The following is a 27,163-nucleotide window of genomic DNA, read 5'->3' as shown; positions in this document are numbered from 1 at the left end:
AAGGAAGCGCGCTGACCAGGTGCTTAGCAGAGTTCAGGGGAGGGAGCACTGTAAATATTCCCTCGGCCAGGCAGTGCTGAGAGGGGATTTGAAGACCCGGCCATTTGGTTTGGCAGAGCATACAGAGCCTAGGCTGATTAAGTTCTGGCTCAGCTGCCTCGGGACCCTGTGTACGTCATTTAACCTTTGTAAGCTCTGGTTCCTTCATTGTTAAATGAGGGATAAAATCACCTGGGGCAGGGCATAGTTTTAGGGAGTATTCAGCGAAAGAATACATTATATACCTATATTTCTGTTTGTATGGAAATAGACATGCAGGTTATGATGACTACAATGCCTTTATTAACTCTGTTTTGCGTTCTCACAACAGTATACCTACTTATGTCAACCCTCGTGTCTGGCACACAGTAGGCACTCAACAAACAGTACAAATGCACGAATCTCCTCCATAGCTTACCCATCAGTTATTCCCCACTCTACTCTCCACACCTGTGCCCCTTTCACCATTCAGTGACTCAAGATTTCACAGGAGGAGGTTGTGTCCTTTGTTGTCCCATCTTACTGATCTTGTCTTTCCCAACTCCTGGAAGGTAAGGCGTACACCCTTTCTGACATTCCCCCAGGCCCTGGTACAGTGTGGAATGTGCAGGAGGCACTCACTAAAGATCTGTGTGTTGACTAAAGGTATCTGGGAGAACGAGAGATTCAGGAGGTAGAAAGTCTTGCACAATTCATGAGCCTCAGGGCACTTGGGAGAACACGCCCCCTCCTGAGACAGGCATCTGTGGCCAGCAGCGGTGTCTTTTGAACTGACCTGGGGCTGGGCCCCCCGAAGGGGCTCTGTGAATGTAAATGTGGAGGTGGCTCCTATTTAATTTTGGGACTGAAAGGCCACACGAGTCTCAAAATAAATTAACTTAGGAAACTGTGGGTAAATAACCTGTATCTAATTGCTGAATGATCAAGTTAGTCATCTCAAATCTTGTGTTTCCAAGGAGAAAACAGAGCCTCACCAAACTAGTGGTTTGCAAGAGCAAGCTAGTATTTTTTGAAGTACTGAAGAAAGACACAGAAGAAAATTAAAATAACTTAAAGACTCCATAACAGAAAACTAAACTTTTCTTGGGAAGAAATTTCTAGGTTTCAGATGATGACAAATGGTATTGGTCGTTTTACCTTTCCTGTTGGTTTCTGGCAAAGGAATACACATCACTAACACTAACGCCCAGTATTAGTGTTGGCTTGACTGTGAATCTATAAACATTAAAAAGTGATAGGTCATTTTGGGAAGGAATTGATATGAAAATGAAGACTGCTTTGATTGCTAAGCAAGAGTCCATGCCAACCACTCTCTTTCTTAACTCATCTGGGAATTGGAAATACTAGCCGTTGGGTCTCCGCCTGACAGTCTTCACAACATGATCAATCAGATTATTTTTATTTCCCCTGAATAAACAGAATAAATGAACAGATTCTTTTCCTAGTACTTAATGGAATACATAAAGTACAGCACAAGGAATATAGTCAATATTGTTGTAACAACAATGTACGGTGTCGGATGGGTGCTGGATTTACCAGGGAATCACTCCCTATGGAGATAAGTGTCCGATTTCTTGGTTGTACACCTGAAACTCTTATAAAGATCCATTTAAAAAGATAATCGTTTACTCTTCCACAAAATTTTTATTAATTTTCCTAGTTTCTTATTTTTATTTCATAAGCAAGTCCTTCTTCTATCTTCTAACTACTATTTCTAAACTTTCATTGCTCCCCTTGAGAGGCTTCAGGATTGCTCTGCTATGTGATGAGAACAGTGTTCCAAGAAAAGGCACTTGGCTCATGATCTCAGAAATGTTCACCGTAGCGATATTTTCCATTGCAGGTAGAACCTAGACTGGATGGCTGGATTATTTAAAATAGAAGCCTCGTACTTTCAAGTCTTTTCTAATAATGAGAATATTTTGTCAAGAAATTCTTTGGAGATGCTTTGTACATACATAGAGGGGATATAAAGAGCTATGAAGAAAATTAATTCACATAAATTAGAGCAAAGTCTGCCCTCTGCTGAACTTGAGTGGTTTCCACCCAGTCAGGTTTTTAGTTGAAATAGCTCAGCACTAACAAATCAATCTCAAGTCATTAACATTTTTTGTAATGCTGAAAAAAAACAGTATTAAGTGCCTAGATAATAGATTAAAGCAATTACACTATTATTATTTTAGGACACTGTAAATTTCTAGTGCTGATGTATTTTTGTTACCAAATGGCATTTATAAAATAATAATGATGCTGAAATGTATGTGAATCATGTAAAGTATGTCATTCCAGGGAGCCGGCTAAGTTGGTCATGGATCATGTAGAATTCTTCTTTGTTTTGCTTAAATAAGGGCCAAAGCAATGATATTTTACGTTCTTATTTGGTAACTAATGAAAACCTAGTGTTTGTTTAATCCTGAATTTTGGCTAGTACGTCCCAGACTGGCTCGGTGTTATCACGGAGCCTTTGCCACCTTGATTCCCCAAGCCTGTCCAGAACCCCGGCTTCCAACGGGGTCGGGCAACGCCATCAAACCCTTGTGTCCTTTGCTCCTGGCTCCAGGGGGTGTCTGATTTAGTGCTGACCAAGCCAGTATTAGAACTTGACTTTTACAAAGACGTATCTATCACCCAAGGTTTGTGTTTTTAAGAATTTTCTCTGCAAGGCACCTCCCGTTTCCTAATAACTAAATGCTATATATTTAAATAAAAGGTTCTTCATTTATATCTTCATTTCCCTCTTACTCTTATAATGAAGACACAATGCTTTTAATTTCTAGTACCACCTTCCACTCATTTCCCAGATAATATACACGGTCCGACAGAAGTAACGCCTGCTTGAGTGTGGTTGCTAGGGTAATAATGTGGGTGTAATAATTTATAGTTTTAATTTGAACATTTCACCAAAAATGTCATATGGTGTGCCTGAGTGTAATATTGCTATGTTACAGAATCACATGCTTACAATTTTGTAATAAAAGATTTTATAATAAAGAAGGGATGTTATTTGTGCCAGACCCTGTACAATATTGACACAAAATTGTTGACTGGGTTCACTGCAAGGTTTGGTAAGTGAAGAAGCTTAGAGCTATAGGAAAGAAACTCTTATGTAAACCTACAGCAAACAAAATTTTAAAAACTACCCAAGTAAATGGGTTAAAGACGTTATTTTAAAATTCTAGTTGACTTCACTATAAATTTATTCTTTAAAGCAAAACATTCAATTGCCCTGCAAGTAAATGAGAAATCCAAGCCTTCTTCTTGGAGAGAGAGAGAGAGAGAGAGAGAGAAAGCTAAATAAATAAATAAATAAAATAAACATTTTTATCAACATCCACTGATAAACATTCCAAAGAATCATTGTGTAAAAGTATTTACTGTACCTAAGATGTCACACAGCCGCCCCAACTGCATGTTCTGCTGTGTGTCGAAGTCAGCAATATTCTGTCGCACAGGCTGGGAATATCCTAAAAGGCAGACAAGGTGTCAAAACCCAGAAGAGCAAGTGAGTACGGCAAAATGGCACACTAGGATTTTCAAAGTGTCACAGTTCACATTTCCAGGAAAGAATTTTCTCTGACGCATCTTGCAGAAACAACCTCACTCCTAAGAATGAGGTCCTTGCTTCTCAGGGGATTGAGCATTATTCCGGAGGATGTGCTAAGCAGCATCTTCTACAACAGAGAAAGGTTCATAGTTTTCAACACCGATGAAGCTGTTGGGAATCAGGGTTATAAAAACATGGGGATGTTTTCTGACATTTAACATTCAAAAGAGCATGTAAGAAAATTATGCTCAGATTTGGAAAAAAAAGAACGATTCTGGCTTTTTAACTTATGCTTCCTCTAGAGCATTTTGCAGATGTGTCCCCGGGTCATTCTAAACCTATACAAAGATTTCAGAGAGACCCCTTGATGTCAGGAATACGCATTTAAGTGATTCTAAATACTAAAGAAATATGCTTCTGCTCACACACTCACAAGGACATTTAACCTTTAAAGGGCCATAAAGGTTACCGAGGCCAGTGCACTATTTTATCAGTACTAGTGAAAGTCCTGCCAGCTGCCTTCTGGGGAAGGCAGAATAGAAGGAAAACACTGCAATGTGGGTCACTATTGTTCAAAAATCTTCCCCCAAAAGAAAAACACCACCACTTCCTACTGATATTTCAGGGGTTAAAAATGTAAGTGAATGAAAAACATGCATTTAGAAGGCACGCATACTCATAAGCAGATGCAATTACTTATATGAAATCCAGCAACTGTAGGTGCAACTTTTTAAACAAATAAAATTGCTTTTCACATTTTGAAGAGATGCTTCAATGCCTCCTTGTGGTTAGTGAGCCCAAACACATGTTTCAAGTTAAACCACTATAGATAAAGTGATTTTAAATACGGCATCTTTGAGATGCGACACGGATTTTTCCTTTTCAGCATAAGGAAAACTATAGCAATCCAGACAAGAGGGCTTCAGATCAAATGAACTCTGATAATTGGCTCTTTGCTTTGATGTCAGTGTTTAAACACCAGACAACGTCTGGAAATCAGATGAGTTTACAATTCATCTAAACATCTCCCTTTGGCTTTAAGCAGATGAACTTAACTAAACAGGCAGAAGGACTAATGGGTTGTTTGAAAAAATTATTAAATTTTAAAATAATCTGGGGAACCACCCCATGGGACATTTAAATTCATATAGACAATGACAAACAACACCGCTTTGGTGTGTGGCTGCAATATCGTGGCTTGGGATTTTGCATATGCATAATTCTATCTATACTCTGATAAATGTTTATAAAGAGGTATTGTGAAGAGCTGATATATGAGGCTATAAGAAGGCAAGAAAAATGCCTAAAGAAATAAGGCATGATTAAGAAAAGGGCCTGAGAGCTTTCCATGAACACATTTCCCTTCAAAAGTGAAGATAAAAGGCAGTGTGAGATGTCTCATTAAGATGATGTCCAATTTAAAATACAAAGGATGTCTGATCACTTTCTTGCCACAAATGCAGCACGGGAGTGAATGCGTCTGTGTTTCATTCAAGTGCTGGAGGTTAGTTTTCCAGCAAATTATTTAGTACCTCTGTTACCTCTGATCAAGGACGCGTATAAAGTGCCTATGCAGAATTATGATAGAACGGGTTACTCAGTTAACTCTACAAATACGCCCACGTTGAAGACCTGTACATTGACAATCTCAGAACATCTGTGATCCTTCATGTGATCCTCTGTTATAGAGGATCACATGAAGTAACAGATATGAAAACATTTCCATACATGGGAAGTGCTGGGTAAACACAAGGCACTTTAACATTATGAGGTACGTGCACTTCCAAAGCTCATACAAACAACAAATTCTGTGTGCCTTGCAACAGATGTGACAGACCATGCTGCATGGACAAGATACAGTGCACTGCATGTTGCCATCAGCAGAGCAGTCATTTTTTTAAAAGGTCAGATTTATTTTTATGTTTCATATCTCCACAAAGCACATGTGTTGGCTCCTAGGTGAGAAGACATCACTGGTGCTGATGGAATATATTAAATACAACAGAGACTTAGCTGGGACACTATCAGTGAGGACACTGTGCATTTGGAAGCTTCAGCAAACATGCCCAGCGGTAATGGAACATCACAGTTTGGAATATAATCTTCAAAGACGGGATACTTCACAGGTCAGACTAGAAACATGGGGGCAGTTTTGGGAGACTGTCTACTTCTACTCTGTCATGTGATAGACAGGGAAACCCGGGAAAGTGCCTTGTCTAAACCTGAAAATTACTACGGAGTTCAGATGCTACGGATTTAGCACTGGTGATAAACGTGGTTACATAAAATAAGAGAGAAGACAAGACTCTTCAAGTGCGAGCAGAGAGCTCCAGAAGGGACAAAGAGCCTTTGCCTTGTTTCCGACTTTTATTTTCGATTGTTGTGGTAGGCAGGAGAATGGGCCTCCAAAGGTACCCTCGTCCCCATCCCTGGAACCAAGAACATGAGCAGGGCAGTGCGCGGTGACTAAGCCTTCTCAGGACCGGTGCATGCCTCTGTGACAGGTGCCTGCCCTGGAAGTAGAATCACAGGTCCTTGTACTCCCATTCATTGTCCTGTGGTTGACTCCTAGTTTCTTTTGTCTCCAAGTCCTATTCCTTGCCATGGTGCCTAAGGCAGCGAAGGGGTTAAAAATGGACTTTCAGTGACTAAGCAGTTCTCATTCCTCTGATCTCCTTGGCCTGAGATGGCAGTCAGCCACGCTTTAGTCTGATGGGCTGCAGCGGTAGTTGTCAACCTTTCTCCCATGTTGAAACACGTGTTGGGAGATGTTCAAACGTGCCGCACACTGCTAGCACCATACACAGCATGGCAGCAACAGCAACTCCATCCATTTCTCTTCCACTCAGGAAAGCATGCCGGAGGCCAGCAGGGCAACAGGGCCATTGTTATAATCCTAAATTGTTCCAATTCATTAAAAAGTTAATCATTAGCCAACTTTGGGGTTCTAATAGTAAAAATGTAGGGGAACCTGTGCCACGCTTTACAGCTGATTGCACGTCCATGTTACAGTCATCTGGAGAAACGTGATCTAGACACTACGGTTACGTGCAAGTTTTCCTTACTTGTAAAGTGCGAAAGCACAAGATACTGAGGTAGGAGATAGCGTATAGCAAGAGAGAGGCCTATTGGGGTTGTTTATATAGTATATCCAGCACCAGGTTGGTGAACATAAAACTGAGAGTGGTATTTTGGGGGCTGCTGAGGGGGGTTAGGGAATTTTGTGGTGAAGATGCGGAAAGCACTGGAGGTACTCAAATATTTGTTGAGTTTTAAAAACATTCTCAAACCCAAGCTGCCAACTGGATTCTGTGCGGCTCTGAAGACCTTTCTCTCATAAGGGTGAGATCTTTCTCTCGTTTGAAATGTTCGTCAGTGGCTGGCACAGCACCGTGCACTGCTGCTAAAGCCAGCGATTCTCAAAGTGCCCTCTGGGGGCCCTTTCAGGAGATCTGCGAGGTTGGAATATTTTCTAAATAATACCAAGATGGTAGTTACTTTGTTCAACCTTATTGTTTCACAAAATACAAAACATTTATTAATATGATTCTAGATTTCACATTGCAACGAATACTTAAGAATTACTATTGTTGAGGTTTGGTATAAAATCAAAGAAGAATATATACAATTATCTGAAAAGGCTACAAAAACATAACATACTATTCCCTTTTCCAAATACATATCTGTGTAGGGCCAGGTTTTCTTCCCATGGTTCAACCCAAACAACATATTGCAACAGACTGAATACGGAAACACACATAAGAATCCAACTACGTCCTATTGAGAGGTTTGCTCACTTGCCAAGCTGTGCCACGCTCCTCACTACACTTTTTTTCTTTTAGAATGGAAATAAAGTTTTCTTTAATAAAAATGCTGCTTAGATTAAAATTGGCAATGGACTTAATTATTTTAACGTAAATTAAATATTCTTTAAATTTCTCAGTTTTAGTTTCTAATCCTGTGAACATCTGTAGATATAACCCACTTAAACCAACGCTCTTTAGGGTCCTCAATAACCATTACAAGTGTAAGTTTGAGAACCTCTGAACATAGGTTGTACTATTTTTAGGAGGATGAAGGTGACACAAATTATAGTGTTCTCTTAGTACCTGGATGGCACTTTTTAGAGCACACCCGAACGTGAACTCATCGCATGAGGAGCCCAGGAGCTGGGGCTGCTCGGCAGCCTGTCCGCTGCTGCTCTGTGTTTCCCGGTGCAACACAGATGGCTCGGGCCAGCTCGGCTATCTACCTAACCAGTGTGTGACTGATGGTTTGGGTTACTGGGTGACTATGACGTGGGTGAATACAAATATGTTTTCATTTTAATTTAGGCTAGAACTAAATCTGAAAGTTTAAGAGTGTTTTGTTCCTGATCCTAAAAGGTCAGGATATTTCTGAAAAACGCTATCTGGGAGACCTGGGCAGTACGTCTGTCTGCAGGATTTAGTGTGGCGGCACCAGAGCTGGACTATGGATTCCACGCTACTTGCCAAAATACATGTTCAGATTGCAAAGATTTGATTGAAAGTCCTATTTCCCAGCCCTGAGGTGGAAGGAACAGAGTCTATCTTGTTTTTCAGCTGTCAATGCAAAAATGAGAAAGTAGAAAGGTGCCAATGTGCTTGGGGGCACAGTAACAATGTGATTTCAGATATAACACTCTTGGCTGTGGTCCTGTGTCCACAAATGCAGGTGAGCACAAGGTCTTAGCTTCTGGAGGAAGGGAGTGGAGTTAGGAAGCAACTGTCCCATGAGCCCTTGCGGCTCTCAGTCCAGTGTCGGGACAGTTGTGTGCAAAGTCCAGTTTGTAACAGCAGAAACTGTTTTTTCCTGCACAATAGCAGGGCCCATGACCATATGGAATGGAATACCTTGGAGATCACTCATTGTATTAGCCCCAAAGATAATTTGCTGAAATAAAGTAGAGGCGGGAATCAGCTTAACTATGTTCATTGCTTTTAGCCATTAAATCCTTTAGCAATGAAATAAAATTACATACAGAAAAGAGAAAAACCTACCTCAGTATATCCCATTTTTTTTATCTTAAAGGAGGAAGAGAGGTGGGAGAGGAAACTCAACACTGGGGGTTTAATTGGCTGGCAGGTGCCTTGTGCACCCGCTCATGGCATCTGAGTCCACACTTGGTACATCTTCTTTAACGTCAGTGCACTTTAAAACATCACTGAGTTTAAGGGTAGTGCCAGGTGATGCGTCATAATAAAAATACACAGAGGTTAAGTTAAGGTGGACGAAATAATTTGCCCAAAGAAATTGTAAGCAAAGTTAGTTCACAGGTTTTGTTTGGACCTCTGCTTCTCCTAGAGGAATCAGGACTTTTTGTTCTTTCTCATTTGACTGATAGATTTTACTTAAAATAGATCCTAGCATTCTATTCCTGCTATGAATCATAGTATAATAGATCATTTTGTTGTAATTATATTTCATTAATAAAATTGATTAAAATATGCAATATTTAATTAACACATCAGCCTATATAATCTGGAAAGGATGATCTTTTTAAAAAATCATCTAATAAAATTACAAGGCTAATCCTTTTCTTTGGACAACAAATCAACAGCATCCCACCTCTTCTGTTGGTTAAAATAGCTTAAACTCTTTGTTACATCTAGGAATATGAGGTCTGTCCGGAAAAAGTCCAGCCATTGTTAATATAACGAGAACAGTTTGCATGACATTGATGTAACCTGGCAGCCAAGGAGAGGGGACTGGAATGTGCATGTGTGAACAATGATGACTTCACTGTACTAGTCTGTGGGAGCAGTAGATGCTATTGAGTGAGCATGTGTACTGTGTGGCCATCATGTTCAAAATGACTGAGTGAGTAGAGCAATGAATCTGCATCAAATTTTGTGTTAAGCTTGAACATTCCTCCATGGAAACTATCCAGTTGATTCAGAAGGCCACAGCTATAGGCAACTGGTGACTGGCAGCTTTATCATGATAACACAGCTGCTCATATATCATGTTCTGTGTAGAGTTTTCTGATGAAACATCAAATCACCCAGGTGACTGGGCTCCCTATAGATCAGATTTGGTGCACTGCAACTTCTGGCTTTTCCCAAAACTAAAATCACCTTTGAAAGAGAAGAGATTTCAGAATATTGATGAGATTCGGGAAGATGTGATGGGGCAGCTAGTGCCAATTGGGAGAACAGTGTGAGGTCCCAACGTGCCTGCTTTGAAGGGGACTGAGGTGTCATTGTCCTGTGTACAATGCTTGTGTCTTAAATCTTCTTCAATAAATATCTCTATTTTTCATAGTCCTGGGCTGGATACCTCTGGACAAACCTCGTATTACCCAAAACATATAACGGTCAATTGTGTTCCATCACTCCTCTTCTGAAAGAGGTTAACCTGCGTGTGTAATTCTCTTTATGATCATCGTATCAAGTCATGGATTTTTAAAATACACGGTAGCTACTTGGTGGTCAAACCTAGTACTGAGAGGCCATCCTTTCAGTGACAACCGGATGCCCACTGCTGCACTGTTTTAAATGTGAGGCAGTTATCAGCTACTAAATTTTCATTTTTAGGGGTCAAACAAATCAGTGCAGCCCCAATTGTCTAGCAGCATGATGTAATAACTTCTGGGCGTAATTCTACACCAGGATTGCTTTCAAATTTCCTATGGAAAGAGAGAAAGAGATCAAGGCTGTAACTTGTGTTAAATGCCTACCTGAACCTATACTCCCACCAGCAGACTTTGATTACTGAATGCCCCTTAACTCTGGAAACAGAAGGACTATATTGAGCAGACTGGGGTCCTGGTGCAGGATAAAGCAGCCATGCTCTGACCAGCCAAAATCGGCAAGTGCGCCCAGAGGAGGCGGTACACAAGAAAAAGGCACGCCAGAACCGTTTTTTAAAAGAAGGTATGGTTTGAGAACTATGTCTGTGGGATAGGTATGAGATGACAATTTAATATTACTCAAAATCAATATAATGTCCACAAGCCATTTTGTGAAACCTAAAGTGTAGCTTGTAGAAACGAATACTATTTTATCAAAGCTCAAGTATAACTCTCTTGTGAAAATGTGTGATTGGGCTTTTTAAATGTTTAGTTGACACAAATATCGGAGCTTGGTCTTATCTCTAGAAAAAGACACGACGAGCAATTTTTTCCTTAAAATGGGTTATGATGTTGTTAACAAACAAAAATTACTGTAATAGGAAAGATTTTCAGGCTTCTTATATATTTATTTAAACAATCTAGAAGAAAACTAGTTTTAATATCAGATTTAAAATAATGTTTCCTAATAGTTTTTCACCAGGTTTTTTTCTACCTAATTTGTATTCAGCAAGCCCTTTGGAAATTTTAAGATATTTTTATTTGAGACTATTTTTCATTGCCCGGTTTAGATTACTGACTATTCTTTCCCCAGCTCTGCGTCTTTGGAGGCCCCTCTCCATCGGGCTTCCCCACGGGGCCGATTGCACTGGGGTTTGGGAGGGTCCGAGGCAGGGGTGGAGGAGAGAGGAAATTTGTGAAAGCTGTGTCTAACTTTGTGCTCATCAACACTACAAAGTGGGGAGGGCGGTCCTTGTTCCTGTTTCTAGTTTTGAAAACAATGAAGAATGCAAAACAATATTTTGCACATAATGTCAGGTCAGGCCCACAATTCGTTGCAGAAGCACAAGGCTTTTGCGCCTTGTTCTGAGGATCTGAGCTGGTGAGTTGGGTCTGCGCTTAACCTCTCCGGTTGCAATCAATTACAAGTGCAATTTCTGTGCGCAAACTAATTTTGTGTGTGAAAGCAGTCCCACCAAAACAAAAGTCTACGTTAGAACGAAATTCAGATTTGTTTTGCCTCACTTACATCCTGAGAAGGAACTGATTTTTTCTATGAGTCAGAAAGACCAAAAGTAAAAGGCCTGGTATAACTCAAGAATTTAAAAAACTTTTCTACACATACTGAGATGTAAGCGCTTGAGAATCCAGAGAACTTTACCTTATTTTATTACTACAAATATTTTACTAATTTAAAATAAAATCTTAATCATATTTATATAATAACATTAATTCCTTTTGCTCTTAATGTTATATATTGTGTTATGGTTCTATGCTAAGTACACAGGCATGTATATTAACACAGGAGCATAAATAAATTGCAATTGAGTTCTATTACAGTAGATCGCTTAATGCCTTGCTCTCCTTAAAAGGTCTTAACAAAGAGCTCATAAGTAATATGTGGATTCAGTGGATTCTACTTGCTCATCAAAACCCTACCAAGTCAGCCTAGGAAATCTGGTCTCACCAAAAAAATTTAACACCTAGGAAGACTAAAAGGAAAACAAAACAAACAAGCCAGCAAATAAATCACAACATTTGGACAGCAGTTCGTGTTTTAAAAGAACTTCCCATGCAAATTTCTGAAATTTCCCATGTCATGTTGGCACACCTATTTTACTACCGTGTTGTAGAAAACAGCTTTTAAGTTCCCCAATTCATAAATGTAATTAAATAATTACATTAGTGCTAATTAACATGAAACTGCAGATTATTTAAGCGCAAAAAAACACTATTCAACTTCTTAATTATTCTTGTTCACACAGCATTTCCTTTTGCTCAGGCGCCCTAGGTGCAAATAAAGCATCCCATCTGCTCGTAATTAGAACTAAATAATTTCAGAGAATGTAGCTTATCATTTTGACTGCACATTTGATTAAAAACAGTGTACAAGCAATATCCTGGCTTATTGGCATAACAGCAATGACACACACAAGCCTGTGTTCCTCTATCATTAAAGAAGATAGAAAACATTATCTGTTATTTCAGGGGGAAAAATACAACTTTTTAGTTCATTTCATACAGATGAAAGCGAATTACAGCAAATCACCTCTCCACTGAATAGCAGCCCCCACATAATGACTTTATTTGCTTAATCCCCAAATTAAACGCCGTTTCGAGCGAGGGCCCTGTGTTATTACTCTCATCATGTCGAGAACATTTTCCTGCCGAGACCAATTTGAATAAAACAAGGGGCCTTCCTTGAACTCAATCAAGGAGCCATAATGTGGTGGGTAATAGAGGTTGCTGATAGATTTGCAGGCAAAAGTGTTATACCTAATGATGGGATATGGATAATAGTCCTCCTGGAGGTCCTGATGCGATTCCAGTTGGCTGCCAGATGCTAAAAATCAAGAAGAGCATTGATCAGTGACAGGAGGCTGTAGTGGATTCATCTAGTCAAACTTCAGCTGTTTTTCCACTGTACAGTTAAGCCAGGCATAAATTATATTAATTGATTTAATTACATACTTAAAACATCTTCCCCAATTAATTTAATTAGGTGGCTACATGATGCTACTGGCAGGGGAAGATTAGAGGCAGCTCACTTAATTAACAGAATATGAATGAAAAAAAGAGAAAGCAAACATAAATGAAATTGTGAGCACTAATTAAAAGGCTGTCTGCAAACTTAAATACTTTCTGACAAAGTGGTGACAGCAATGTAGACAAGACAGGATTTTTTTTCCTTAGCAAATTAAAGTGCCAGGAGGTATATATAGGGAGAAAAGTTAATGCAGTTACACCATTGATTTTCTGACAGACCACCATAGTCAAGGTGAAGGGACTTTTTTTTTTCTATAGAAAAATTGCGACAGAGTTTGCAGATTTCTGATTAGGGTTAAAATATGATGTATGGTACAAACAAATGCAATGTTTGCGCATCACACAAGGAGGAGAGTGGGAGGCAAGGGGGGGCTGACGGGGAAGGTGATTGGAGAGAGAAAGGGAAGATAAAGAGACATCGTATTGCAATCGTTCAAGCAAGAAATGTTTAGAAAAAGAGGTCTGCCTTAACAGCTGGCAGCCTTGTGTACCTTGGCTCGAAGGCGGAAATTCTGCAGGTGTCTTTCACGTGCTTCCTCCAGGATCTTCTTCATTCGAGTCTTATGGCAATGCAGGAGCCACGTGATGGCGATCACACCTGATGCCCACTTCCGCTGGCGATACGTCAGGAAGAACTTTCTGGCCTTGTAGCATTTCCACGTGGCTTGGATCTTGCTGATAGCCTTTAACTTTCCACCTTGGCCCTTGTACCTTTGCCCAGGGAGGTTTAGTATCTTTTGGATGGGAACTGGGTTCTCTACCACTGAGAGAAGGTCATTTTTGGTAAGTTTATTCTTCAGCTCAAATTCTGGAAGGAGGGCTACCAAATTGTTCCCTTTTATTTTGACTTCTGGTATTGCATAGTCCCTGAGAAACTTCTCGATGTGTTCTAAGAGAGAGAGAGTACTTCCCCAGGATGAACTAAAGCATTCCTTGAATTCTAAGAAGTCCGGGGCTGTCTTGTCTATGACGCCATTATAAATTAACAAGTCATAATCCCACGGTGATTTCTGAGCTTCAGAAGGTGATATGATTTTCAGGGACTGTGGGAGAAAAATGTCATCAGAGATGAAATAGAATTACGATCTTCTTTAAAGGAGTGGTCAAGACACACACAATATCACACCATCATTTATTATTCAGTGGTAGGAAAATATAGATCCTCTTTTTGGTTTAGTAACTATATGTCATATATGAAAGTCTGGCCAGTATATATCATAAAACTCATCACCAAAATAATATCTTAGAGGTCATTCAAAGCTATTATCATTTTTATAAAAGTGTTACTTAATTGCTCAAGGAAACTGAACATATAAAATTTGGGCATTTAGTTCACTTTGATATGGTCAACTGACCCCATAATCTCGGCGGTTTACTTTTTACATATGCATGAATGGAAGCAAGTCAGTGCTTTCTCACTCATAAGTGATCCACCAACCCTGAGAGACAGGGTGAGCCTTTCTTTGCACTCTTGGTGGTAACTTCAAGTACGCTCATCAGAGCTTTGCTGTCTGTTCTGGCATCTAACAGGCCATCACTTTCTAGCGTTGTGAAGCTCGGCCACCTTCTCTCAGTATCCAGACGTGATTATACAGGAAGCATTATGTTGGGTGTTGTCACCATTGCCAACACACAGAGTTGGGTTCTCTTGACACAGGTTCTTTTATTCTTAAATTTGGCGTCTTCTTAGGGATATATCTGGAGCTGTCCCCAGGTAGAATCTGAAATCGTACAGCAAACAAAACCAAGGAAGCATTTGCTTTTCATTTTGTTTCTAGCTATATGGATTGGTTTTTTAAATTGATGAGAGAGAGAGGCATAGATTTTTTTAGTTGTTCCACTATGCATTCATTGGTTGCTTCTTGCACGTCGTGCCCTGACTGAGGGGATCAAACCCACCACCTTGGTGTGCGCGGATGACACTCTAACCCACCAAGCAACCTGGCCAGGGCTGTGCAGAGTGAATTTTCAAGTCATGAAAAATACTACTTTTGTTTTTAAATGTTAAGATAGATTTTCTAAGAATAGGATGATGGCTAGCTTTTTCTCCTTTATACTTTGCTGTATGGAAAAAAACTGAATAAATGTTATTTTAAAAATAAAATCAGAAGAGGTTTGGGTCCCAACAGCAATATATGTTACATACACACCTTTAAAAAAAAAGAAAGAATTTTTGTGTCTCCCTCCACTGTGAAACCACTACATTTCATTACTGAAACCTGTTGCCCTAGGAAAAGACACTCTGCCCCAGGTCTGGGGGTTCCTAGCTTCCTGGGGGCAGGGTGGAGATGTTTCAGGCCCCACCTCTTCCTCCGTAAGCCAGGTATCAACTCGCTGTGCTGACTGCTTCTTGCTCAGAGATTTAAAGAACAGATTGTCTTCAACATGCCAATGTTTTCAGATGTATACGCCCATCTTTACCAAACTGCCCTCTTTAGTTTGAAGAGTTTTCACAGGACTCAAAGAAAACAAAGCACTCAGTCAATGTATCCATAACCATTATGCCACAGCCCGGTGTTGAGCATCACTGTATCGAAGATTGTTTATACTCTGTCTTTGTTAAACAAATGTTAATGGATATTAACTAACAAACTCAAAGCAGAACGCTATTGAAGGGAAAAGCAAGCCAAGAGATGTATTAATAACAGAAGCACTATAAGCAAACAGGAAACTTTTTATTTAACTTCGCATTCTTTTTCTTTTCCTAGGTTCTAGACAGTGGACATAATTAGACTGTCATCTCAAGTAAAAATGCCAAAAAGCAAGTGTTAACTCCGAAAGGGGTCATTTCCTTGAACTTTAGGAGTGGAATTTAAATAGCAGTGAGCTTTTTTATGCTTTTAATTTAAGAGTTGTTATAGGTGTGAGAGTGATGGGGAAAAAAAGCCTTCTCACCAGGACGCTGGCCCTTTTCTCATCTAATCAAGTGCCAAGAGAGAACGCAAACTGTGTGGCAAATGGAAATAAACCCTTTCTTTTTGGATGGGCCTGAGAGAGTTGGAGAAGTAGTGTCCCCTTCAGTAGACGCCAGTGCTAGCAGGAGAGGCTGCCGCTCCTGGCGGAGGACAAGTGACACGTGCTCCCAGGGAAATGGCCCGGGGCCACCCTCTGCCTTCCCCTGGGACTGGGTTCTGAGGGTGCAGAGGTTCAAATTCAGAGAAGAATGACAGTGCTTCATCAGCGAGAAACAGACACGCAAAATGATCACAGATGGCCATGTGTGGAGCCGGCTGGTCCTGCCAGGAGTCCCATGCTTGATTCTGTCAACAAGACCCTGAGACTCCTACAAAGAGCACAGCTATGGACAGGAGATTTACCAGAGACTCTGGGCTCCTTGGAAATGTGCAAACATTTTGAAATTCCTTATCTTTACAGAGAGCTACGTGGAACTGGGGCCACTGTTGAAAATAGAGCAACCCGGGGAGAAGTTTAAGACAGGAGAGGACGCTTACGTCTCTCCAGGGCAGTGCCGTTCCATGGGGTGGGTCTGGGGCATTCAGTTACACCAGCAAACGCACTGCAGACCTTTGTAAAGGGTAGCTGTGGGGTGACAATAGGGTTACAAATTTAACAGTGGCTCTTTGAGAACAAAGGGATTACACCTCCCTACCTTTTGGATGATATTCTGGTAAAGACCTGTTCTCAAAGGAAACACACTCTTGGACATCAAACAGACCACTCAGGCACGGGGAAACTGTGGGTTTGGAGTCAGCTAAAGCATAACTGTAGTACATCTGTCACAGAGAATGCCACACGTGGGAGCACTTTAGACTTAGAGCAAGAGAAGACATGTCTCTCAAGAGAAAGGTTTCCCAAATTAAAGCAGTGCATCAGCATTGTGAGATCCATCGAGCAGGTAGAGACAAAGCTGTTTCACAGCCTGCCAGGAACGAGAGCCCTGATTAAAGGTCACGCCATGCTTCAAATTTTGGTTCCTTCTGTTATTCTTCCTTTATCATTTATCTCCATGAACTTGTCTACAATTATTTCCTTCCTTCTATCCTTCCTTCCTTCCTTCTGGACTCCCTCCCTCCCTCCCTTCCTTTCTTTCCTTACTTCTCTCTTTTCCTCTCCTTTCCCTTCCTTTTTTGGTGCCAGATGTGCCTTACTCCTAATGTACTGTCACTTACTCAGTAGCCACATCATTTCCTTCTAGTGGGGTTGGCTCCCTGGCCCACACAGAGCCCAAACCTGTAACCACAGCCTGACTATTGGTATTGTGCTTGAACAGTGCCAACTAGTGTTCGAGAAGACATGCTCTTCTTCATTTGCAAGCTGTAATTCCTAATGAGGTAACTTTGAGAGTTCCTGGAGCAGCTATTTAGGAAAAACTCCAAATCTAAAACAAAGGGCAGGAAGCAGGATGACAGCTGCAGGTGTGGGTAAGTCACAGATGTGAAGCAGAAGAGGCAGGTCCGGAATGGCCTTCTAAAATTGAGAAGTAAGTGCCACCAAGAAAAAAATCCAGAAAATAAGGCACGCACTTCTAAGCTGAATGTCTTTATGAAAAATGGTCTTTTCATACGTGCAGACAGCATGCGGACACAGGAGTAAACTGGAGCCAAGGATCTCTGAATCGGATGTCCCCAAGGTCTCCTGATGGCCAATGGTCACGTGATCGGGGTAATCCAACATGGACGATAATTTTAGAGCATGATTTGCCTGGAAGGATAGACTAAATTATTGTACATTTGAATTTATATGTTTGGGTGTTCAGTTTCTCAGATGCCCAAATGTATCTAACAGTAATAGCGTAGGCAATTCCAATGTGTGAAAAAAAAAGCTCCTCCTGCTATTATGGGTCTAAGCGAGAGTCTAGTTTGGGGGATGAATGCAGTGACCCTCAGAGATGAGTCTTCATTACTCTCTGAAGACCAGGGATACCGTCCGTGATGATTGTTCTTTTATACATGTTGAGGGTCAACAGCATGTTAAATTTTATACAGAACAGATGTCAAGACCTCAGCTTGCTAAAATGTTAGAAAGACATATACAACATTTAGGGATATTAGTTGACTAAACAGGATTCAGGGACTCAGCATAATCACAGTCTTGAATTTTAAAGCATGAGGGATCTTGAAAGTCACTGGCCTCACCTTCACCACACTCAACAGGCTAGTATGGACCCAGGGGAATGATCCTGGCCCTGACGTCTTATTAACCTGGAATCAAGTGCATGCTCTCTCACTATCTGTTATGTACTCTTGGTTAAACTACAGTCTGCCATGGCCTGAATGCTTGTGTCCCCACGAAATTCACAAGTTGAAGCCCTAGTCCTTGGTGGATGATATTTGGAGGTGGGACCTTTGAGAGGTAATTGGGTCATAAGACTGGAGACTTCGTGATGAGATTAGGGTCCTTATAGGAAGAGACAAAAGAGATGATCTCTCTCTTCTTACCATGTGAAAATATAGCAAGAATGCAGCCTTTTGCAAACCAGGAAGAGAAGGAAGCGAACTCTCACCACACCCAGCCTGCAGAACTGTGAGAAACAAGCGTTGTTGCTTAGGCCGCCCAGTCTGCGCTCTTTGTTATGGCAGCCTGAGTGGATAAAACAACATCCTCTCTGAACCTAAACGTCTCTCATCTGTAAAAATGAGAGGTCCCTATCCAGTTGCTGTGGCGATCACAATATGTATGAAGAATCATTCACAATGTCTCACCTTAGCCTATGCAATTATTATTATCAGAGGAGAGGAAACCGAGGCTCAGAGAGGTTAAGTGAGTGGTCCGAGGTCACAGAGCTGGCTGTCATTCCCTACCCACACACCGCCAATGCCCACGGCCCTAATTGTCCGGAACTTCCCATATGGCCCATTACCAACCGTGCTCTCCACGCTCAGCCCTCCTTCTACCATTTCCTACATCAGAGTCAACCTGGCCTTGACCTGTTGTTTCTTTCTTATTTGCAAAGCAATCTGTTAAACTAACCCCTATGAACATGCTAATGAACCACAGTGTGGTGGGAAAGTGATGGATTTGAAGTGAGGAAACCTGGGACCTAGTCTGTCACCACGTCCCACTGTGGCCTTGAGAAGTCACTTCTCCTGGGGGAGTTTCAGTTTCCATTAGGGGACCACTCAAGGCACTTCTAACTTTGACACTCTGTGTCCTTCTGACTTAAAGTGCCACCCAAACAGGAGTATCTGCTGTTTAACAAACTCCTGACGCTAGTCGAGCCATCAAATCAAAGACAAGCATCTCTTCATGAACCATGAAAAAGACCCAGGGATTTTTTTTTCTTTTTACTCTTTTAGATAGGAAGCTTCTTCTAGCAACTCATGTGCCACAATAAAGAAACAGCTGTAAAGATGATCATGGACAGAGAACCCCAAAGAGTGATATCCCAGTATTTCAGGGTCTGCAAATCAACAAAATAGGTCTCCGTCCGTAGGACCTAGAGACAGCATAAGCCTTAAGTGCCCATTAAAAGTGAGAGTCGGAGCCCTTAACCTTTAGAAAGAGAACAAAAAGCGAAAATAGAGAGCTCATTGAGTGGAAACATATAAAGGAAGAGAACTGAGTGTACAGGCCACTCAGATCAGTGGCAATTTTCTAGGGATAATTTCTGCAATTGCTTTGAAAGGTATCTTTGTTCAAACAAGACTTCCTGAAACACTTCCTTAGGAGAAAAAAGATGCTCACTAGATAAATTCTTATGGGACAAAAATACTCAATGGATCAATTCTGGTTGAAGATCAAACAGAACAAAATCAGGACGATTTTTTTAACAGATGGAGTATATTTGCAGTCAAATGTGTAATTTCCTTTTCTAGAGAAACGTTTCATTTTACCGCTGCATTGATGTCATCTTTTCTGCTACCCTTCTAATATTCTCTGAGAGAATGTGACATCGTTAAGGACCACTTGGGGCAATTACGATCGATGGGGGAACCTGCTGGCGATGATAAGTGCGGGGACTTGACAAGAAGGGCATCAAAAGCAGCCCGAGTCCTAGTTTATTTCGAAAAGTCACATCATTATTTTCTCTGTGGGTAAAGGGAAACGAGAAAGCTCCAAAAGGGTCTCTATTCAAAGAAAAGCTTGACATTAGTTTTCCTGAGGAAAAGTGTGTGTATAGCAAGTCTGTTGATAACAGATCACTAAACAACACTTGCAGAATTCTCACAGCACCCCGGTTTTTCACACCCTCTATACCTACATGTGTATTCTGCTCTATTTTAATTCAAGGCACTTGTCACTCCCTGGCATTATATTAAATATCTGTTTATTTTCTGCCTCCCTCGCTAGAATATAAGTCCCACAAGGATAGAAACTTGGCTTATTTTCGTTCACTGCTGTGTCCCCAGTACCTACTATACTGCCTGGTGCGAGCTAAAAGCTCAATAAATATTAGATGAACGAATGAGTGAGTGAATGGTAAAATTTAAGCTCATAGCCACTGGGCCTGGATTTATAGCACAAAGCTGTTCTATGATCACACAGGTTATTTGAAAACTCATAATTTGAGTTTTGAAGTTTGACTACTTGGATCTGAAAATGTCCTTACCGGGCCAAGGAGTTCTACCACTAAGATTTAGCCTAAATGCAAAGATTTGTGTACACATATGAAGGATATTTATGGCAGTTCTATTTACAACAGAGAACAACTAGAAATTATTTAATCATTTTATTAATATTTATAATATAATAACTTCACATTGATAATTTAATGTCAAAAATAATGACTAAGAAACTTATATGTCTTTAAGACAGAATATTACATGGTCATTAAAATATTTTATGAAGAGTTTTAAATTATATATGTGAAGACTTTGATAAATTTTTAGGTGAAAAGAGTAAAATTGCAGTTGAATACACATTATGTTGCCAACCAAGGGGTGTGCCAAATGCTCAAATATGTGGTATTATGAAGAAAAATTTCTTGCACATTTTGGCATTTTTTCTCCTTTCTGAACTTTCTAAATTTTCTATGAGTATTCAGGTCATGATAATTCAATAAATGAAAATTATAAATTAAAAGGTAAAGATTGTATCTTGTGGCTTACTGATAATTTCACCTTTTCCTGGTGTAAATAAGTAAAATTATTAGTTACATGTAATACAAATTTACAGTTAAAGATGCTATGAAGAGAAGTAAAAACAATTTTATATGTTTTTTTCTTGTTAATTCCTTCAGACAAGAAGAAGTGTTTTGCAAATAAAACTGCTTAATTTTAATTCAAAAGTTTCATGCTCAAAAATACATGTGTGAGGGTGGCAATTTCTAATACATTACAGAAAATGGAGAATGATTTTACGAGATTCCACAGTTTTTCTTTTATTTTCAGATTTTTTTCCCCTCTTCTTACTTTAGGATGATCAATTAAACGAGGTTTCACGAGGGAAAGTGAGTCTAAGAGAGAAAAAAATAGCCTTAGACTTAAAAAAAAAACTCATCTTCTATCTCCACATTAAAGAGCTCTAATTCTTAGTCGGACCTCCCTCTCTCAAACCCTTTAGAATAAGAGAAGAAAGGAGACTGGATTGTTCCAGAATCACAAATCCAACTGGGGAGACGCTCTGCACTCTTCAGAAAGCAGGCTTCTTCCTCCCTAGACGGGGCTTGTTGAAGCCAAACCGCTGCTAGATGGCACCTGGAGGTTTTCATAGTTTATGTTTTTAAGCCTGGAAAGCTTTGTTCAAAAACAATGTAATTTGACTGTAAGGAGGAGAAACAGTTAATGCAGCAGCTGTGGGCGCAAGAGTCTTGGCCCACCTACTGGGAACTTCAGCTTTTCTCCTTGCCCTGGGGGAGCCTTGTAGGGGATGTGGAAGCTCCTTAAAAATATTGATCCAAAGACACTGAAATAGAGAACAGGCTGACAATGACCAGAGAGGAGAGGGGAGGGAATTTCAGGGTTAAAGGGGTAGGGTTACAGGAACAATTATAAAGGATACATGGACAAAAACTAGGGGGGGTGGAAATGGGAGGGAGGTGGGGAAGGATGGATGGGTGGGCTGAGATGGGAGTAAAAGACAGAAAACTGTACTTGAACAAGAATTAGAATAAAACTAAAAAATAAATTTAAAAAACAAAAAACCCCCACTGATCTGGTCTAATCTTACATGGACAGGGTGAAAGGGCGCCGCTGGGTGGGGGAGATACGTGCAATGCCACACATCTTGCTCGACTAAAATACAGAGCTGACTCACCTATAACATAATCGCAGTTTTCTAACAAGAGGTTCAAGAGTGTATGTCTGGGAAGTACTGAAGAAACTAACACTCTGACAAAATGACTAAGAGAAGTGAGAGCCCAAATTTGACACTAAAATTAATCACTCAAACATATTCTTTCTACAGAAGGAAACTTTACAGCAGGGGTATGGTTTAGGAAATAGGATTTTCTTTTATTTTTTTCTTGTTTTATTTGGAAAAAGTTTGGGAAATACAGAAATGTATAGAGATTAATGTAAAAAAGTGCCATGGATGGATGTTAACCTTTTGTTGTCTTTGTTCTAGATGTGTACGTATCTCTGGGGCTCACAAAGACAGGAAAGCCTTAACGTGCAGCGCCTTCAGACGAGAACCATCTCCACAAGAATGAATTAGGTTAAACTGTGCAGTCCCAATGTCAGATAATACAGAATACATATTACGTATGTAACATATAGCTCTTAAGTAAAGAAGACAAAAATATCTAAATTTCCAATATTTAAAAAATACAGTACATTAATATATTTATAATATAAAATTTAAATGTATAGTATTTAAACTATTTATACATTTACACATGTATTTAAATAAAGGGAACAACACATTAGGCACATTAGCCCATTCCCAGAAGCAAACATGGTCATGATTTTAACTCGGACCTTTACATCCAATAAATATATTTGCTTGTTTTACCCATAAAGTATATTTTTACTACCAGAATATTAATTGGAATCACGTGGATCTTAACATAGTTGTAAACATGATTGCCTTGAGATAGTAAAAAGATTTACTTGCTGAGAGAGGCAATTTTAGCAGCTTCAAATCTTTAAACTAGATTCCTGAAAATAAAGGCCTCAGATGCCTTGAAGTTACTACACACTCTGTTACAGTTTATTATTTTATCCCTTGGATCCTTGTACAGAGCCCGACTGACTCAAATTTACCCTTCAGCTTCTTGAGTTTTGGTTGTTTGGTCAACTGATCTAGAAGTTAGAAAAGGCTGTTAAAGTCAGAGCCCAAAGGGCAGGTGCAGTCATAACACAGGTGACCACCACTGTCCTGATATTGGGGGAAACAAATAAAAAAAGACACCAGAAATTGCTTGTATGTATGCATAATATTAAATAAATGAAATATTAAATTAGATTGGGAGGTCAGAGACATAATATCTTCTAGAAAGACTTCCATCCAAAATAATGGTGATTTAAAAAAATTGCTAGTGCTTTGGGGCTCTGGGAGCCAGCCACCCAACCCAGCTCTGCATCTGGCTTGGCCACTTTCTGGTTGGATGCCCTTTGCCTCTCTGTGTCCAGAGAAGGTCCTCCCAGTAAAAGGGAAATGATCATGGTACCTACTGCATGGAGATGCTGTGAAATGAGATGCTCCATGTAAAGCGTTCGGAACAGTGTCCCTAACGGTGTGGGAAGAATTGAGAACCTGGGATGTGGAGAGGCCACAAACTCTGGAACTTTACTCTGTCATCTGGACCCTCTATAGCCCTTTACAAGCTGTGCGGGCCTGGGGACAGTGACAACACACAGGTTTGGCCGCTGCTGTGAGCACTCATCGGGTAAGGAAGGGGCTTAGTCCCCAGCATGCACCATCAACATTAGCCGTATGAATACTCCAGATAAATAATGCCTTTGTATCCCTAAAGCACATCCTATTTTTAAATGCAGAAGCAAGCTCACAATTTCCTCACAGCAAGAAGTCAAGAGGAGCTAGAGGAAGGATCTAATTGCATTGATTAGTTTATCTAGGAGCAATTTGTCTGGGTTCGGGACTGTGTGGGAGATCAGTGCTGTAAATGTGGCCCTGTTCAGTCACGGCTCCACAGGAAAATAAGGAGACCCCAAAGGTGGGCTTTTTTTCCCCTTGAGAAGGGGCATCTAGCTCCCTCTGAAACTTTTATTGATAAGATCACTGAAAAAGGGAGGCCTAGAAGATGCTCTTTAAAATAAACCAACGAATTACGGTAAGGAGAGCTTTATAGGTGCAAAGCACTTTCACATGTGCCATTAAGCCCTCGAACCCTCATGGCAGGCCTTTGGGAAAGGTGGCGTTGTTCCCATCTGCCAGAGGAAAGGGAGGCCTGGCGAATCGAAGTGACTTGCTCCATCTGTTAGTAAAAGGAGAATCCCGCTCTCTGCTACTTTGAGTTTAGAACCTTCATCACTCATTCATGGCCCCATGGAATGTTCCCGGCTGGCACGTGCGTGCTGTATTGTGGGGACGATTTCATTTTTCCAGTGTTACCTTGTTTTAGTCGTACATGCACTGGGTGTGAGCACCCATATGCGCACACTGGGGACAACTGATCCTTTTTTTACATTTTATTTCCTTTTAAGTGCACTTTTAAAAGATGAAAATCTTAGATTGAGGTTGAAGACTGAAATGACTCAGCCAAATCTTGAGTATACTAAATAGCATTTTTGGACTAAAGCCTGAGAAGTAATTCAGTCCCCACAGAGAAAAACATTTTTTCCACCTTAAATAAACCATTTTTTTCTGAATACATGATATAATTTCTTTTCTAAAAGAAGAGTAAAAGAACTGTTGTGACCATCTCCAGCTGTCCAACGGCCTCCCATACTTCTGCCCTGCAGCAGAAGGAAGGGACACCAGGTGACAGACCCCAGATTTCAACGAGTCACACCAATTACAGACCTTCTTCTCCTGATGTCCTCTTGACCTTCTGCCTTTCCCCTACAATGAAGAATGAGACACAGTTTAAGTCAAAATGACTCTCATGGGTAATTTTACAAAACAAATAGGAGACACAGTCTCCGGCCCCCAACCCCACTGGCCCAGCTTCCCCTGCTGAACCAGCCAATTCCCCCTTTCCATGAAGGCAGGAGCTAATTACAGACACTCCCCAACCCAGACAGTGATGGTCTGCTTGCCAAAGGCCCTGCTAGCTTTGAAGAAAGAGTTTGACAAAGTAAATATTTGCAAAAACAACTATAACCAGATGCCAAGTCCCACTTCCATGGGACCCATGGAGAAATATTTACAAGGAAGGGCTTCTCGGTGTGCAGCACGCTGCTCCATGGTGGGGACTGATCTGGGGTCTCCTCTGGCTCTAGGACAGGCTGGGTGCATCACAGGCTTTCTCTTAGCCTTTTAACTTCCATGCTAGGGCGCTTTTCACAGAGCACATGAATAATTACATTTACTATTGAGGAGTCAGTTCAGAAATGTACCAGTTCAGGACCACAGGAAGGAATCTTTAACCACTACTGCTTTTAGCAGTAGGGAAAAAAGATATCTGAAGTCAATAGGAAATTAAAGGTAGGCTTAATTCAGAAAACATCATTTAAAAAAATTTAAGCTTTTCATTCTTTAAGCTTATTGTTTAAAACCTAGTTGTTTTGGACTACTTGTAGATGTGTTATCTGCAAAACTGTGGGCCACAAGAGCTAGAACACGGTGAGAATCGAAACAGGTGCCCCTGCTTGTTCCCATTATGCATATTAGCCCATGGCCTTCGCACAGCCTGTTAAACAGCTGAGTTTGAAACCATAATGGTGCAGGCCAAACGCTAGCCTGAAGGCCTGTGTGCCTTGGGATTTGGCCATTTACATTGATTTTTTTAACCCACATTTTTCATGAAACACAAATATTTGCCATGGCAACTGGGGTGTCACATGACATGCTGCTACATAAACAGCTTGGAAATCTCTTAAGGGGAAACAGCCCACCAGTGCTGCAAATCCAGTCAATACATCTTGAGGAGGATTTGGGCGTTAAAAGATGAAGGTCTGGGAAGAACAGGTAACAGTCGTACTATGTAGACACAGTGGGGTTAATTTCTTCTGTGTCACTCTTTGATTTCTCTCTCTCTTTTTTTAAGGGAGCAGCTGTAAACATGACCACAGAGGGTAAGCCCTGAAAAAGACACTGCCAGCTGTCTCCTTTCTAGGGTGAAAAGTTTCAATTATCACAAGTCAGTCTGTGCCTCATAAACATAAGAAAGCAAGCTCCAAGAGCCCAGCACCTTTAAGCCAGGAGAATCTCCGTGGAGATGAACATAGTGTACTATGGGGTCCCAATGTCAGAGGACATAAAATTCCTTCCCCTTCTTCATCACGGTAACCGCGCAAAATTGGGGAGCTTGCTTTTTTATCTTTGGCTCAAAGACAAGTGAAAAACAGCAAAACATCACAATAACACATACCATGCAACACAAATTTGGATACAAAGCACTAGCTACTGTGTTCCGGACTCTGGGACTGTCAACCAGTGAGCAGTACAGATTGACCCAGTCATTTAGTTCATTTCACAATAATCCGACGTGACTGATACTGTCACAATCTAGTTTACTTGTGTAACAATCCCCCTTGTAAAATCAAATGTATCCTGGAAACCGCTGAAAAAGTATTTACTTCTATGTGAAAGGTATGATCCTTTAACATACATGTACTACCAAAAATCTCACTGAGAATATTATAATTAAGAACAATTTTCCTCCATTAGTTAGGAATGGGAATACCTTTGATCTATGTTTCCTGGGAGAGATCTTCATGGCTTCTGGAACCTGCTGTGGTTTCTCAGCTCCAGCTAAATGGGCTGTCGGGTGAAGACGGTGCAAAGTTACCTCTTTTGAAAAGGGAAACCGAGTCACTGGTTTGATGCTATTGCGTTTGCACCTCGAAAGTCAGGTGCCTTTGTCACTCACTGACTGTTCACTATTAGTCTTTCCCAGGCCAATTCAACGAAATCTTTGTGAGCTTCGTTGACTTCAGAAGGAAAGCAAAAGGCATGGGAGGGCAACAGTTTCATCAGAATATATGAGGTCAGCTTGCCTTCTGCAAACTGCCTGGGCGAAAAGGCAAATTTTAAAAGCAGGCAAATTAGAGGGTACTATTTATCTTACAAAAATGTTTCACTTTAAGATTTCCTTAAATAGCCAAGTTTGTTGAAAAGGTAAATTCATGTCACTATATATGATGGACTATTCTATTGTGCAGTCATTAAAAAATGATTCTAAAGAATTCAAATGGTTTGGGGAGATAATTCAAGTTAAAACACACTAAATATTATTTTGAAATTAATTAAACCTA

General features: G+C 40.5%; 1 protein-coding gene across 2 annotated transcripts in view; it reads right to left on the bottom strand.

The window, feature by feature from the left end:
• The window catches only part of IQCH (IQ motif containing H), a 187,126-nt gene that overhangs the window by 83,187 nt on the left and 76,776 nt on the right, over positions 1-27,163 (bottom strand). For both annotated transcript variants that reach the window (XM_037054202.1, XM_037054203.1), the window contains 5 exons: positions 26,593-26,669; positions 24,768-24,806; positions 13,433-13,984; positions 12,672-12,738; positions 3,420-3,503 (listed from right to left, as the gene is read on the bottom strand). In XM_037054202.1, the coding sequence (XP_036910097.1) occupies positions 3,420-3,503; positions 12,672-12,738; positions 13,433-13,984; positions 24,768-24,806; positions 26,593-26,669 (819 nt within the window). The remainder of the gene's footprint in view (positions 1-3,419; positions 3,504-12,671; positions 12,739-13,432; positions 13,985-24,767; positions 24,807-26,592; positions 26,670-27,163) is intronic.

The sequence above is a fragment of the Sturnira hondurensis genome, unplaced genomic scaffold (genome assembly GCF_014824575.4).
Source record: "Sturnira hondurensis isolate 20B ecotype Veracruz unplaced genomic scaffold, ASM1482457v3 Scaffold0008196, whole genome shotgun sequence".
Taxonomy (NCBI): domain Eukaryota; kingdom Metazoa; phylum Chordata; class Mammalia; order Chiroptera; family Phyllostomidae; genus Sturnira; species Sturnira hondurensis.
The sequence above is the reverse complement of the archived record's forward strand: the minus strand, read 5'-3'. Positions and strand labels throughout refer to the sequence as shown.